Below are 16,110 nucleotides of genomic sequence, written 5' to 3' on the forward strand. Positions count from 1 at the left end.
AGTGGTACAGGAAGCAAATCGTTGTCCAGACGCTATAGTTGAATCTAAATTACAAAGAGGAGCTAGCTATCTGTTTATACACGTACAGAGAACGACCAAAACAGGTCACGAAATCATGGTAGCGAATAATTGGGCTCCGATTACAGAAATGGCACTGTGCATACATGTCAATGGCCGCGTTAATTTGCATCGCACTTTAGTATGTTAGTCTCCTGATAATATTGTAGTTAGTGACGTTGTGGTTGCGAGTCTAGGGCTAGGGGATCCATGACGGTGAGCCGTGATTTGCCAATTAGTCTTTCCCAATACAGTATTTAGGTCTGGCCATTTGCGTATTATAATTCTGTTTGCCCTATAGTTATACTAGAAATGAATGCAACAGTAAAATCAACTAGATATCCTGTCCATAGCTTCCTAAGTCGCGATGTAAGATTCTGCATTTTACCAGATAAATCTACATATAACAAAGGAAGTCTTTTTTCTGGCTGCCGTTTTCACGGTACTTCCCTTCTCAAACCAATACCAATACCATTCATTATTCAGCTATTAGTTAACTTAAATCAACTAAGGTTGTATACGTGTGAGGCTTGCGCTGAAAAAGACCCACTCCCCACTTAGCGCGAGGATTCTGCCGCATGCCGTTCGGATTTACATTACGCCGGAGCATGAGATGTCGATGCTGCGGACCGCTGCACCAGTAGCATTGCTTCCCGTCGAAGGTAGGGCTTTTATTGGCCAAGAAAAAAGGGTCTGAGTCCCTGAGATAACGATAAAGTTATGACGTTATGTCATTGACTGGGCTTGTTACCGCATCGGGAAATACTATTTCGCAAATAATTTAATAAAGTAAGCCGCATAGTTACTATTCAGACTTAATGAGTCGAGACCCATGTTCGAAGAGATAGCAGACTACTAGGATGAGGCGGATTGGTAAGCCAATTGGCAACGGCCACTTGTCTCGTGTCGTGCAGCTGCGTGCCCAGCGGCATTGTGGACAGCGTTTTTGCGGTCATCTAGCACAAGTGCACCGCCCGTTCCGTACAGCCCAGTCAATATACATGAATCGAAACAAGAACATCAACATAAGCATCAATATGACCACAAACAGCAACGTCCAGCCACAGGCGGTCGACGCACCGCTCACGCATTTCGCGACATTTCTTGTACTTACCGTCAAAGATGACAACCCAGACGCCATCAAGACCGTGCGGTCGACGATTGCCAGTATTAAAGATCTCAGCAAGAACATAACAATGCGCGACTTGAATGCCATGTTTACCTGCACCGTGGGCATCGGGAGCGACATCTGGGACAAACTGACCGGCCTTCCCCGCCCCGCGGAGCTGCGACCCTTCCAGGAAGTCAAGGGGAAAAAGCATACCGCCGTCTCGACACCCGGAGATCTCCTCTTACACATTCGCGCCGAGCGACGAGATCTATGTTTTGAATTTGAGCGCCAGCTGATGGACCGACTGCGTGACACTGTCACGCTCACCGATGTCACGGTTGGTTTCCGGTATTTTGATTTGCGCGATCTGTTGGGGTTTGTCGATGGCACTGCCAACCCTGTTGGGACTGCGGTGCCTGAGGCGGTTATGATAACTGCAGAAAGAGACCCGGCGGCAGTCGCTGGCAGTTATATTGTCGTGCAAAAATATTTGCACGACCTAACGGCGTGGAAAACACTATCAACGGAGCAACAAGAAGCCGTCATCGGGCGGACAAAGGCAGACAACATCGAACTCGATGATGCAGAATCAGGACAACAGCAATCGCACAAGACACTCGCGACCATCGAGGACGAGAACGGCAACGAGCACGAAATCCTTCGAGATAACATGCCCTTCGGGTCGCCGAGCTCGAACGAGTTTGGTACATATTTTATCGGGTATACGGCGCAGTTATGGGTCATCGAGCGCATGCTTGAGCGTATGTTTGTTGGAGATCCTCCGGGCCTACATGATCGAATCCTCGATTTCTCCACGCCGGTGACGGGGTCTACATTCTTCGCCCCGTCTGCCAGTGTCATAGCTAGCTTGGAAGACGATTGATAGGAAAACAAAACTATGAATAATATAACTTGGATGGCTTCTTGAATCTGTGCAAGCGTATGCTGGGGAACTTCCATGTCCACGTAGAATGGCAATTCACCCTCACGCGTCCAGTAGAGCACATAAAGTAGACACTTTTCGATGCCCGGATGCGCTAACTTACGCGGCTGACGATGTGTCTCACGCATATTCGATACTAGCAGCGCCGTATGAGTACTTGTTCACGAAATGATCTTGAAGGAACGAATGCAAGCGGCTTAGAAAGCCGCATAGGGCGAGAGTTTCGGAGGCATCCACAATGCTCTGGATCGGCGGTTGACAATACTGATTCCGACACTTCGACAAAAATCGTCAACAGGTTAGTTAACCTGTCTTTACCTAGTCTTGTTGTCAATCTGATATTCGTTCACAAAATGACGTCAATGAGGAGTACAGCATCATATATTGAGGGGAAGACAAAAGAGAGTACAGCCGTGGTGACATGCCCCAATGTGAGAGAAATATTCTGCTTTCCAAAGTTACCTTGCATTTACTATTGGTATTCCTGACGTCGAAGTTTCCCTGATTGTAGTCTCGATTGAGGGCATCCAAGCTCCGGAAAGCTGTTTTGGGCAATGTAATGGATCACAAGTCTAGCCAGTACAATGCAGCCATGAAATATGAAATTTGACGTTTCACTTTATTTCTGGTAGCAAAGAGTATCATAATGATTGTCGATGAGGTGAGGCAATAGTTGCAAGTCTTTGAGTGGGCCAGCTACGTCACTGAGGCAACATCACCACAACCACTTATTTCACTCTCGCTCTATAAAGAATCACATTTCACATCCTCGACCACTTGCTTGACAAACAACCTTGATCAGTTATTCTTGCATATCAACCCTACGTTGCCCGAAGTACCAAACAAGCCGTACCTTGAACACGCAAATCACTTACCATGTCTGAGGCCACTTTCCACAATACTCTGGAGGACATCCGCAAGCCAGAGTCTCGCACCGGTCTTGCTCATGGCGGTCGGAATGCTCCTAACACAAATATCTCTGCTATGAAGGTAAAACCATATTGCTTAATACTCATGAATCTTTTACATGCCAAAATATCTAACCTAAGCAACAAAACAGTCCATTATCGACTCGAACACCAACAAAAACGACAAGATCGAACAAGTCAAATCCAATCTTCCTCTTCCAGATCAACCACCAGTCGCCAGTGACTGGAACTCCTTCGATCAGCGAAATGTAAACGTCGGCTCTGGGCGTTTAGAGAGTGCAGTGTCTGGCGAAAACAACAGTGCTTTCCGGGATCCTGCGACGGCGGCTAGTAGCGCACGCATTGATGGCGAGGAGTTTCATAAGTATACCGAGCCTGGACCTGGAGTTGGTCGACAGGGCAAGGATAATCTGGAGAATCTGCCTAGGGATGCTCGCTATCGGTGATTTCGATGATTTGGGAGTTTGAAAGTCGAGAGAGTGCGTGATGTATATTAGTTGTTATTTTATGTATCCCTCAAAACAAGCTCAATTAAATAAGTATCATCATCATCAATATTATTATTATAACTATTGTTTGTACAAACATCTTAATGCGTAGATTATTTTGTATGCTGCCTCGGTGTGATGACCAGCCTAGCCCTAAGTCTACTCCACATCCGCCCTGTACTCCATCATATTAGAATCTATAGACACACATGATCTTGGAAATACAGGTGAATACAGCTATCTATTGTTTAGGAGTATTTATCATGATCGTCATACTATCAGTTTGTAGAATAAGACACCTGCAGCCACGTCGAGGCAGCTGGTGCTCGCGTGATGTCATCGCTGTGCCAACTGTAACAGAGACCGCATCACCACGATCTTAAGACCTCAAATCACAAAGAAAAGAGCTCCGTATGTCGTAAACAAGAACATTTGTGCGCTCTAGGCACTCCACCTCGATTATGCTGTTGCATCAGCGAGTGCCCACTGCTTTGACGTTATGGGACCCAGCAGCGCCGTAAGTGTGACATCATGCGTTGAAGGTGGTGATCTCAGCTTCTTATAACAGCAGCTTCTCTCTCTCTCTCTCTATACACTACTCACTTTACCATTACCTTCGCTCCAACACAATTCACTCAGAATCGAAATACCGTGATATCTTTTTAATCAATATATACCCTTCACAATGGATCTGCAAGGCACTCCCATCGGCAAGTCTGCCACTGGCACCAAGGTGGGTTTTATCGACTTTTGTCTTTTCTTCGCCACTTAACTTTCAATGCACTAACTTGGAAACTCCCTGCATAAAGGTCAGCACCGATCCTACCAGCAACATCCCTGTGCAGGAAGGACCAGGCGCCGTCGCCAACGACTCTCTCGCTGGCGAGTCCGTCCGACAAGGAGGCGCATTCTCTCAGAACCCCAATAGCGAGCCTCTCAGCGTATCAGGCTCTAACTCAACGTTCAACAACACTGACACCTCCGGCGCCAACACACTCCCCTCAGCCGCACGAGCCAGTGACCGCAAAGAGGACCGCAAAGACCGCTACCCAGATGCCCTAGGTGGCCAAGGGGACTACCCCGGCGCCCATCTGCCCGAATCCGGATACGTGGGTGGCTCGACCCAAGCGAAGCGTGATCTCGGTGTTGGAGGCCACCAGCACCAATACAATGTTTCCGAAGCTGGTGGAAGCACCGGATACCGCAGTGCCCATAACGGCGGTACTGCGCCGTCCTATGTGACTCCCGTTGTGCAGAATGTGGGCAACACCAAGCCTAATGGAAAGAATATCACTGAGGGCGGATTTAATGATAGCCCGAACAGAAATGCTAGCTGGAAGTCGGATATTGGTACTAAGAAGGATTCGGGCCGGCTTGCTGAGAGCAAGTTTCAGAAAACGAATGCAGAGAGCGGTGCGAATGCTGGCTATACTAATCCTACTGTTGATGTTAGTCAGCCGTATGGAAACTTGCAGCCTGATCAGCGAGCTTAGGATTTGTTGTCAATCATTGTTAATGGAGTCTGTACTGTCTGTACCGCAAAATGTAAAACTCAAAGAGCTTGGTGTTCTTGATATATGTATTATAGAATCTGCCAATACAAGGATATCATGAAGATTTGCCCCGGTCACTATTCTCTTGCTATCTTCTTCAATTCATTCAAATTATTGCGGGTGTGCAACTATTGTCTGGATGCACAACGCACGCGTACCTGAACTCACTGACTCTTGAAGGAATCAGCGTATGATAGTTCGAACTCTTTTGAGACTGCCGACGGTATCAATCACGTCGAGTATTCATGCGTCTCCCTCATGATTATCAAACGGAAAGTGTTCACGCAAGGCGATTCGCTCCATTTCCGACTGCGAATGTTTTAGCAAGCCCTCTTTGACTGCTTTGGCAATCTCCCTAGACCTCTCAAGATGCTTATTATCAGGAACCCATCCGAGGGAATCTATGCCAATAACATCCTTCATTTCCGTCAATTCTTGAAGCTTCTCTCGTTCTTTATTATATTCATCTGTACACTCTATTATTTCATCTTCCGTGCATTGCACGCAACATGGAGCGGATTGTGTAGGTGATGCCACAGTATCAAGAGCCATTGGCCAGTTTCGTTGCACTTGAAGCATTGCATATTTAAGAGATAACGAGTCCCCTTCCCAAGGCGCCCCAGCGCAGGTAAACAGTTTAGCACGGAGCATCGCGTTGTCAGCCCATAATGCATCAAAGTAGCCGGGCATCTGCTTCATGGTCAACGCCGCATAGTAAAAATGGACTACGCGCTTTCGCATCGTCTCTCGTATTGACTCTTGTTCATCCTCAGTGAGTTTATGGAAGTCGTCCGGCAATTGAACATCTGGTTTTTGCAATGTTTCTGATATGGGGTCCCCCCAATTTTGAAAGTGGTCCGGTATACCAGCACACAGGGAAAGTGAAAGAATCACCGCGTGTTGTCAGTCAATGATCCCCACTACAACGTTAGAATTGACCAGGATATTATTTGGCGAGAAATCGGGATGCCGAAGAACGGGTCGAGAGAAGCAATGGATTAATGGGATATTCAGATATGGTGATAATTCCAAAAATCGATCTCCCGCTTTGCAGGAGCTTCGAAGCATGCCTGAAAGATCTCCCCTTAATTATATATATCAGCAAAGTTGCTAGAAATTTGGAGATGGGATGTTTACATGGACCTCGTTTGTCTTTTCATACTGATCGCTCTCGATACCACCATTCAAGCTGTGCGCTAGGACCGACAACAATCTGATTTTGTGATGCAGGTATGGGAATAAAATGATCTGATTCTTCGAGGTCTTTTTGGTAGTATAAGCTCCTGCTTGCTGGAAATGAAAGACTTATAAAATGTTTCTTAATGTCAACAATTTGCCTTATTAGTTTGGTCTGAGTCTTATTGTTTATGGTAAATTATTGGTCACTTAAAGGTGTACCTTTGAGTTTTTCTAACAGGAGGTATTTGGACCCAATGGGATTTGCGCTGGTATGAGAGTATCCCAGAACTTTTGGCACTAGAATATTATGTGAAAGCAGCTAGTTAAGTGTTGCAGCCTTGCTGGCAACCGCATGACATTTTGGAATAGTGGATCGATATGGAATTCTTGCAATCGCTGTGTAATTGTCTTTGAATCTGATTTGTAGAATATGATTAAAGCCTTCCTTGGCCAGTTTTGAGACTGACACGAGATCAGATGTAGATTGTTTTATAGAACGACAAACGGCTTCCGCGAGAGCGTTGACATCAAATTGTACGTAGCGTTCGGAGAGACGGATATCTTCGTTGAACCTACAAAATGAGAAAAATATCGGCACATGATCGTAGATGCCTGCTGTGGTCACTCACAAGAATCGCCCAGAAGTGTAGTCAAAAAGATCAACGCGCGAACTCATATTTCACGCATTGAAGGGGTATTTTGCCCACATATCTTGGTAAACGTCCGCATAGCTTAGATGAAGCGTAATCCAGGCTTTCGGACTATGCGTTGCAGAGGAATTGACAAGAATGAGAAAGATTGAGGTTGTTGTTAATAGTTTGCACGTTGGTCTGTGCCTACATTGGCCAATCATGACTTGTTTGTTTCCTATTGCGCACGCTCACACACAACTCTTCTGATTTTTATACACCTGAATATCACTAAAAGTAATGAAATTTTTGGATGTAGACACCACTAATTCATTGAGCATGACATTATGATTCTTCTGACACAAAGAAGGCTTTGTGAATAAAGAAAGGATTAGAATATAAAAAGATATCATTATTGAATTTACACATTCAAGGGATAAGCATAAAGTAATATAATGCTTTATAGATTGTTTAAAATTCATATAAAAAAAAAAGAAGAAAAAAAACATACAAAGCATGAAAAGGTAGAAAGGTAGAAATTTATCGAAAAAAAAAAATTATTAAGAAATCTGCTCGTAAAAAGTGTTAAGAAATATCAAAAGAATAAAAGCTTTGTAAAACTATCGATTCATTTCTAAGCCGCAGAATAACCTAATAGACGCTTTTTGCACTGGTACCTCCTTATAAGCTTGCTAAGACATCCTCGATTTTCTCAATTATAATCCCCAGCCCTCCGTGTGCTTTGTTCTGTGACATTTGTATTAGCAGGAAGAAAGCGTATAACAGCACGACCGGCCAGTCTCGACGCGGTAATCATGATTTTCCCACTGGCATTAATCTGCTCTGCTACTTTCGTAGTAAGCTTGTCTGCCAGCTCCGTATCGTCGTTCAGCTTTTTCGGGTTTATACGGAAACATGTGAGGGCGAACACTGGACCCCAGATAATCTCGATAATGTCTGATCGTTCTTTGAGGAGGCGAGCAAAAATATCGCCGAGGTGAATGGACCGCCGGATATGCTGCTGCAACCCCTTAATGCCATATGTCCTCAGGACAAACCAGACCTTGAGCGCTCGGAATCTGCGGCTAAGGGGAATCTGCCAGTCGCGGTAGTCGGTGACCAGGCCGGATTCAGAGAAAGTGTTTTTCAGGTAGGCAGGCTGAACGTTGAATGTTTGAATGAGATCCGCCCGGCGTTTGATAAACAGACAAGAGCAGTCAAAATTGACCATGAGCCATTTGTGCATATTGAAATTAAAACTGTCGGCAATGTCAATTTGGCGACTATAGTGCTGAAACTCTTCACAGATAAGAGACGCCCCGGCGTAAGCGCCATCCACATGCACCCAAATCAGAGGCCATTTCTTCTTGACCTCTGCTATCTCGTCAAAGCGGTCGACCGCACACGAGGTGGTAGTGCCTAGCGTCGCGGTCATGTAGTATGGATGGAATCCTTCCTTTTGACACTGCTCCAGCACAGCTTCGAGCCGGGCACCAGTAATAGCATACCCTTCTTCGAGTTCAACCGGCATGGCTCGGTATCTTGTGGCCGAAATGATCGCGCCTTTTTGGGTACTACTGTGTGTCTCCTCGGAACCAATCGCCACCAGTCGGGTTCGCAGATAAGCCTCGATTTCTTCGCGCTCTGGCGATCCTTCTTTCAAGCCCTCTTGATCTATTTTGGTTCGTATATAGCGCTCGCGAGCCGCGACCATCACGGTAGTGATCGCTTCACTGGCACTGCCGTGGATAACACTGCCTCCGCCGTTAGAGCTGGTGCTGAGGAAGCTGCAGGGCAATTTTAAGGCTTTGGCCAGCCAATCCATCATCACCGTCTCCAACTCTGTGCTGGCAGGGGAGCAGAGCCAGTTGAATGCCGGCGCCGTAAAAGCTGCGCTATACATCTCACCTAAGATGGAAGGATACGTTACGATGGCCGGGAAAATAGCGAAGTAGTTGGGTGACTGCCAGTGTGTCACTCCCGGAGCAACCTTGAACATAGTGTCGCTCCGGATATATGCCCATGGCTCCCCTTCATAAGGCGCCTCTGATGGCAATTGAGGCGCAAGAAAACCCGGCTCTACCTGTGGTATAACTGGCCGCTCCGGTAGTGAACGGTTGTAGTCGATAACTGCCCTTAACGATTAATTTGGGATGAATTGCGCGCGGACCTGCGTTACTTTTAGTCTTGTCCACGCCGCTCCCACTAGTAAGTATATATGTAAACAATCGCCATGGTTGAGACACGTAACGTGATCTATCTATTTATATATATATATCTTTGTTTTTTGGCCTTAATTGTACCAGATTTAACAGATTCGGCACATTACTGATTACTCCTTGTGCATCTCGTAACTATTCAGTTGCTCTTGTTCCAATACAGTATAACCGCGGGCTCGACTGTCACTTACTTAGGCTTCTTCGCAATGGTAGCCGTAACCGGCCCGCCATATCAATTTTAGGCCACTACTACTAAGGTTTAATATGGTGGTGGTTTTTGCCCCGTTGAGTAACCTCGTTTGACCAATGCCCCGATGTGAAAGTCTTATAGCTCGTCCTGGTAGCCTTGTTGAGCGAGTTGAATCTTTGCAATGCTTTCCCTTCTACATATTATCATGTTCAAGCATTCTTCCGGATGAGGCGCAATTACTTATTCCATGTTGGAGCATCTCCTACAAGGTTAATGCGCGATTTGTAGCTGGAAGGTAGAGTTGTTGGGGTAGAGAATCTAGAGTAACCTGCATTCTATTAAACATACTGACGTAGCCCGAAGATATGAAGACGGTAGAATGTCAGCTGGATTCGAATCCAAGTTCCCATTTAGTGGTACGTAGTTACGCATGCACAGGGGCTACTATATCCCTCATCGCTTATCTATAATTGGTGCTCACCCATGCCGAACCTTTGATACGTAGAATGTTACTCCAGGAGTAGTATTATTGCATGCAGGTTATCCTATGTCTAGGTATAGATTGTCAAACTGTTCTCCGTTCTCGTTTTAATCAATCCGGCACACTATGTCAATAACGCGACTTTATTTTACTACTTAGAAGAAAGGGTTTACATATTACATGGTTGATTCTAATGTCAAGATCATGGCCTCTCCTGGAGCATGAGTACGGTCGATGTTCCAATATACCGACAACATAAATGCCTCTGTGGCAGGACAACTATCTTTAATCCTCTATTTGGATTGTCTTGACTGGCTTGGCTTAACAGATTTGCCTCGCACAAACACTGAAACAAGATTCCGATCATCGCCCGACATCACAAACTTTTCGAATATTGTTTCAATGGAATCACTGTCCTCAATCATAGTAGATGCTGCATCCGCCTCCGGTAACATTGACACGTGTAGAGCATCAAACTCTTTCCCAGGTGCGAATGAGCCGATTTTATGATCAAGGCAACACACCCGTGCTCCACCGAGAGTTGCGAGATAGAATATCTCGTCTCTCGTGAGCTCCTTGTCTTTGCCATCGGTCATGCGTTGTCTAGCATTGCTAGTAATGATGGCTTGTCTCATGGCTTCCAAGATGCTGCTGCTGAACCCGCCTCCAGAATCTGTGCCTAATCCTACTTTGATACCGAGATCTAGATACCGCCTGATTGGCGCTGCTCCCCATTCTCCACCAGTGGTGTTGCTGACGGGACAGTGAGATACACCTACATTACACGCCTTCATACGCCCAATCTCGTATTCATTTGGATATATGCAATGGGCCAAGACGCTTCGGTCGTTGAAAAGCCCATAGTGCTCATATAGATCAGCCTCATTATTGAACTCTGGAAACAGTTGCATTGTCGCCTCAACTTCCTGCATCGCCTCGTCAAAGTGCGTTTGAATCATGAGGTTTGGTTGACGCTTCGCAATCTGACCCAGACCCTCAAGTAACTCTCCATCACAACAGATGGCAAATCGCGGCGTTAGGATTGGCTGTACCAATAGTCCTTGGGGATCCAATTCGGTCTTGATATATCTGATTAGATCCTCGGTCTCCTCCAGTGATTCGATATTGGATTTGTCTCGGTAATAGTCCGGGGCATTGCGTTCCATGTTACACTTTCCCACCAACGCTCTCTGGCCCTTCTCAACGCAGATCCGAGCAAGGATTTTCGTGGCTTCGAGGTGCAAGCTGCCATAATATGATGCTGTCGTGACTCCTTGCTTGAGAAATCCATCGACTAATTTAGCATATACCTCTTCGGCATATTTAGGGTCCTCGAATTTCGACTCATGAGGAAAGGTCACCTCGTTCAGCCATCTGAGGATAAGCAGCCCTCGGCCCGTTCCGCGCTGCGTCCATTGCGGGGCGTGGTTATGCGTATCGATGAATCCGGGGATGCAGAACTCGCCCTTCTTGAATTTCTTTACCGACAGAGCGCTGTTTCCGTGACTCGCTAGGATCTTGGAAATGTTCTCTTCCTCGACGTCTTTGTCAAGAGACACAATTGTCCCAGAAGCGGAGACGAGGAGAAGGCCATTAGAGATAATCTCTATTTCCTGTGAACTTTTGGAATGAATAAATGTTCCATAAAAGGCCGTTGTCGGGCCTGAATCTAGCTGCATGGCGCGTCACAATATCGTGGAATCTTGCGATCTGCCCAAGAAAAGGAGGGGGTGATTGACGACACCAACGTATTTTAAACGAAGAGGAAAGTCCCGTGAGACATACAGCAGCTTTCCGATCCTTCCCAGTGCTTCATGAGAACCAGTATCATGGAGATTCTACAACACTGAACAGCCGTTGATAAAGCAACAAGATAAATTGTGACCTGTGACTTTCTAACGGTCAACGCCGATACCTTATCTCGTCACTCAGAATATCGTACACTTAGCCGAGCGTCGGCTCTCGGTACCGGCCGCATAGGTGCCTGTTTTTTCGACTAGAATGATAGCACGATTCTTTGAGGTCGTCGTGTTCGGTTGGCTGTCTAAGGGCCTAGATGTGATAACGAATCCCCGCAGTTGCATAGTGGACCAAGCACACCCCCTCCAACTTGATATTGATTCTACATAGTTCTCATGCCGATATATAGCAAATTTGTATGAAAAATGCTGATAAGACTGAGGTAGGAAACAAGATGAGTTTTCATCGGGCGTTTCTTATATTGATGCTTTTGCAGTCTGCTTGTAACGCCTTGAAGTCCAGTGTCGCCAAGTAAGCCACATCGAATGACGTCGAATCACGAACGGCGTCAATGGTAAGGCCTGATAAGCCATGCCATGCGCGAGTCAGTCAGGATAGCGTAAATAAATGAGGAAGATATGCTGCTTCGCCATTTATTGCATTGCAACATCATCCATCTCCACTTGCGGTCTTGTCAACCATGTCAGTCATTCTTGATCGTAAGGACGCATTTGTGCAGGAGCAACCCGCAGACCCCGAGAAAGGCATATCCGAGTCCATTGCGGCAAGACATCATGGCTTTGCAGACCGAGTGGATAATCTCTCCAACGTCGAAGCCTCCACAGGGTGGTTTATCAAGTTCACCCGCTTTGCAAGCAAATTCCACGCTGAAGAAAGAGGCATTGAACGTGTCGATGAGACCGATCGTGCGCAGCATAACTTGCTAGATGCCTTTGCTATATGGGCATCAGCCAACATTACGTATGTGCTTCATGATGGCTCCTTTTGCAATTGAATGCTGATTTAGCTCTGGGCAGCCCGGCAACATTTGCTACTGGTGCTTTGGGATCCGCTTTTGGCCTTGGATTCTGGGATTCTTTTGCTGTCATCGTGATAGTCAATTTCGTCTTCTCCTGGGTGGTTGGCTTCTATGGGTGCTTAGGTCCGATGACTGGCTTACGGACAATCTCTATTGGACGTTTTTCATTCGGCATCTGGGGCACGCGCATTCTTGTCATCCTCAACCTGTGCGGAATGGTTGGTTGGTCGTCGGTAAATAGCATTGCAGGGGCTCAAGTCCTATACGAGCTTTCCAACGGACACTGCCCCCTTTGGGCTGGTAATCTTATCATTGGAGTTCTCACCGCGGTTATTTGTTTCTTTGGATATTTCGCTGTCCATATATTTGAGAGATTCTGCTGGATTCCACAGGTTATTGTGTTTATCTTTCTCGCCGGATATGGCGCATCCCACTTCGACGCATCCGCTTCACCCATGGGCTCTGGTTCTGCTGAAGCCGCAGGGGTCATGTCATTCATTGCTGTCACGTATGGTTTTGTTATTGGCTGGGCTGGACTCGCTGCCGACTACAACGTCCGCAGGCCGGCCAACATCGATAAGAAGAAGCTCACCATAATCATCTGGGCCGGCAACTTCATAGGTACTATCATTCCCGAAGTGCTAGGTGCTGCGTTCATGACTGCTGTCGCTGCGGACCCTGCATTCGCCGCCGCCTATAACAGTCGAGGTTATGGCGGACTTATGGGCGAGGCTTTGAAACCCCTCCACGGGTTTGGGAAATTCCTCCTTGTACTCCTCGCACTCAGCATCGTGGCCTGTAACATGACGAACAATTACAGTCTGGCTTTTGCCTGCCAGAACTTCCACCCACTAATGCTAAAGGTCCCGCGATGGGTATGGACGGCTGTCGGGTCGATTATCATTATTGCCATCGCCATCGCAGGCGAAAACTCGTTTGACGAAGTTCTAGAATCCTTTTTATCCGTAATTGGTTATTATACAACGCCGTTTGTCTGTATCCTTCTTATTGAGCATTTCATATTCCGAAAGGGCGTGTACCCTTTGGACGACTGGAACAACATGAAAGTCCTTCCATATGGTTTTGCAGGGATTGCGTCTATCCTAATGGCCTTCGTAGGTGCAGTCTTATCCATGGATCAAACTTGGTATGTCGGAGTCGTCGCAAAGTCCGTCAAGCCAGACGGAGCTGAGCTTGGTTGGATATTCAGCGGATCGTTTGGTGCTCTAACATTTCTAGCCACAAGGTATTTCGAGAAGAAATACACCGGGAGGTGATGATTCAATTGAGAAATGCACTAGGCTTGAATTTTTTTCTTTTTTGATTACTGCCCATATAGACCATGGTTGTTGTTTTGTTAAACCCTCTTGTGTTGTTTCTCCAATTGCAGTTTAGGCCATTTATCGCTTTTTGAATCATACAATTTTCTTTTCTTGCTCAGTTTTCCAAAAAATCTTAAGTAGCGATGAGGAAGCATATAGAAGAATGTAATAAACATATGAAAAGGAGAAAACTCTCGCACTTGAGAGCAAGATTGCGTCCTTCCCCATTCCGATATGAGGCGAGTCAAGGAAAAGGTCGGGAGTACAATTTAAAAACCGCTCAATCATTCCCTAAAGAGAAGCGTACAGCAGGTTTCTCTATAACTTCTCACGGTCCTAGCCATTCCCTGAGTTTCTTCACGTATACAAATCGCCGACCCAAACCAAGAATTCCTTGAACAGTTCCATTACAAGCAATGTAGCGTGTCTTCCTCTAAACAAATATACCGTTAAGCCGCATGATGACCTACAAATCTAGAGTTAGAACACGTTTCCAAATTTAGTGTCAAAAGCAGCAAAACCTTTTCAATATATCTCACTCCAACCTGGATTCCATCATCGTCCTGGAACTCGCTTTCATCGCCGAAATCAACGTTTCCGGGGTCTAGACAGGTCAAACAGGTCACCACCACCTCGGAGTATCGCGTTCCCATTATGGTTCGTAGTTCTCCGCGAGCCAAAGAAAGCAGACGGTCCAGGTGTGATGATGATGAAGAGCGGTCTGATCCAAGAACGGGCGCTGGAGTTGTTCTCGTTGTGGAAACCTCTTCATTGCTCAACCCCAAGTCTTCCTCGGAGCCCTCGCCATACAACACAAATGACTCCCATAGACCCAATTCGAGTAAGCAGACACCAAGGCTATAAATATCATGCTGCATAATGTAATCCTCCCTCGCGGTTGGTCCTATCCGCCCCGGATGCTGGTAGAGACATCGCTCCCATGCCAAGTCACCTTTGCGTATTGTCTTGCCCTCGGCGGACCGGAAACTATCAAATCCAATAAGGAACGTGGAACCAATAGAGGCATCTTCGCTGCGCAATAGCAGTACTGTCTCCGGTCGAATATTTTTATGCACAAATCCAAACGTATGCACGTAGCTGACGGCTCTCGCAAGCTCGTTAGCGAGTCGGAACCGATCTGAAAGAGAGTCCGGCTGTTTCATATGCTGGAGCACACTGCGAAGGCTTTGGGGCTGGGACAGTCCCGGAGGTATGCGGAATACAAACGTAAATGCGGACGGTCCTACAGGATATATATCCTGCTCAAAGTACTTGATCACACCTTTGCAGTTCAGAAGGCCAAACTCCAGGGGGCTAGAGTGCGCCAGCTTCCTTGCTAAATCCCGAACGTCCCTCTCAAGCTGTCTGATATCAGTTTCGGGAAAGCGATGGATCCGCTCCACGATCAATGCCTTCGAAATATCTCCCTCTCGCTGTCCAAACTTGGCAGAGCATAGTGGTATACTGTCTAACTGCAAAGCGTGCAGGCCCTTTTCGGGAAGAAATATGGGCGTTTGGTGATGAGTGGGTGTAGGAGCCAATGCTGATCTTAGCGATCTGGCCAATACCAACGGAGTTTGACCCTCTGCTGGAATAGTTTGTTTATATACCTTTAGTTCAGTGTCGATCTGGGGGTTGGCTGCCTTTATGATCAAATACCACGACGGATCAAACATTTGCTGCCAAAGCTCTAGGTCTTGTATTGCGTTCTCGATCTTCTGTTGAACCAGCGCATACTTCCATCGCTTGACCCGGACTATAGCCAACTCATCATCGGGATCTTTGCTTTTGATCACCGACTCAATACTCTGCACCGCGATTTTGAGTTTGCTTGCAAGCAAATCCAGTGTTTCCTGCTGTATCTTTTGATGCTCATCGTCCAGTGTATGCGCTATGCTTTCCACTACTTTCAATTGGACCTCGGCTCGTATCCAATAATTCTTCAGACGAAGTACTCCCTCGATGATTTTACTTGTCGCATTTTTGAAGGCAGAGCACAGTTCGACCAGTATCGAGCCATATCTGAAGGTAACCTTTTTTAATAACTGGCATTCAAATCAGCTGCAGCCGACTTACTTGAAGCAAAGATCCAGTGTTGATATGATGGAGAAGGGGTCAACCATTGTAACAATCCTAGTGAGCGCATTCAAAACTGCCCGGTCGACCCATTGAACAGCTGAGGCTGAGGCTGAGGGGGCGGAGTAGTTAACTAGTTAACTAACTACTAGTC

At 46.4% G+C, this 16,110-nt stretch overlaps 7 protein-coding genes across 7 annotated transcripts; 4 read left to right on the top strand and 3 right to left on the bottom strand.

The window, feature by feature from the left end:
- Nucleotides 1-1,094: 1,094 nt before the first annotated feature.
- UA08_00874 (hypothetical protein) lies at nucleotides 1,095-2,051 on the top strand (the record flags this gene model as incomplete). The annotated part of the gene is made up of 1 exon (XM_020260728.1): nucleotides 1,095-2,051. One exon carries the CDS (start codon nucleotides 1,095-1,097, stop codon nucleotides 2,049-2,051), a length of 957 nt encoding a protein of 318 aa, XP_020124605.1.
- Nucleotides 2,052-2,987: 936 nt separating this feature from the next.
- On the top strand, nucleotides 2,988-3,486 carry UA08_00875 (hypothetical protein; the record flags this gene model as incomplete). Its single annotated transcript, XM_020260729.1, has 2 exons — nucleotides 2,988-3,101; nucleotides 3,172-3,486. 2 exons carry the CDS (start codon nucleotides 2,988-2,990, stop codon nucleotides 3,484-3,486), a joined length of 429 nt encoding a protein of 142 aa, XP_020124606.1.
- A 727-nt stretch (nucleotides 3,487-4,213) lies between these two features.
- On the top strand, nucleotides 4,214-5,021 carry UA08_00876 (hypothetical protein; the record flags this gene model as incomplete). The annotated part of the gene is made up of 2 exons (XM_020260730.1): nucleotides 4,214-4,261; nucleotides 4,338-5,021. The coding sequence occupies 2 exons, from the start codon at nucleotides 4,214-4,216 to the stop codon at nucleotides 5,019-5,021; spliced, it is 732 nt and encodes a 243-aa protein (XP_020124607.1).
- A 2,580-nt stretch (nucleotides 5,022-7,601) lies between these two features.
- UA08_00877 (hypothetical protein) lies at nucleotides 7,602-8,888 on the bottom strand (the record flags this gene model as incomplete). The annotated part of the gene is made up of 1 exon (XM_020260731.1): nucleotides 7,602-8,888. One exon carries the CDS (start codon nucleotides 8,886-8,888, stop codon nucleotides 7,602-7,604), a length of 1,287 nt encoding a protein of 428 aa, XP_020124608.1.
- A 1,184-nt stretch (nucleotides 8,889-10,072) lies between these two features.
- Nucleotides 10,073-11,458, bottom strand: UA08_00878 (hypothetical protein; the record flags this gene model as incomplete). The annotated part of the gene is made up of 1 exon (XM_020260732.1): nucleotides 10,073-11,458. One exon carries the CDS (start codon nucleotides 11,456-11,458, stop codon nucleotides 10,073-10,075), a length of 1,386 nt encoding a protein of 461 aa, XP_020124603.1.
- A 761-nt stretch (nucleotides 11,459-12,219) lies between these two features.
- UA08_00879 (hypothetical protein) lies at nucleotides 12,220-13,835 on the top strand (the record flags this gene model as incomplete). Its single annotated transcript, XM_020260733.1, has 2 exons — nucleotides 12,220-12,500; nucleotides 12,557-13,835. 2 exons carry the CDS (start codon nucleotides 12,220-12,222, stop codon nucleotides 13,833-13,835), a joined length of 1,560 nt encoding a protein of 519 aa, XP_020124604.1.
- Nucleotides 13,836-14,313: 478 nt separating this feature from the next.
- UA08_00880 (hypothetical protein) lies at nucleotides 14,314-16,003 on the bottom strand (the record flags this gene model as incomplete). Its single annotated transcript, XM_020260735.1, has 3 exons — nucleotides 14,314-14,346; nucleotides 14,420-15,902; nucleotides 15,957-16,003. 3 exons carry the CDS (start codon nucleotides 16,001-16,003, stop codon nucleotides 14,314-14,316), a joined length of 1,563 nt encoding a protein of 520 aa, XP_020124558.1.
- Between the last annotated feature and the right edge of the window lie 107 nt (nucleotides 16,004-16,110).

This window comes from Talaromyces atroroseus, assembly GCF_001907595.1.
Source record: "Talaromyces atroroseus strain IBT 11181 chromosome Unknown scaffold_0, whole genome shotgun sequence".
Lineage (NCBI taxonomy): Eukaryota > Fungi > Ascomycota > Eurotiomycetes > Eurotiales > Trichocomaceae > Talaromyces > Talaromyces atroroseus.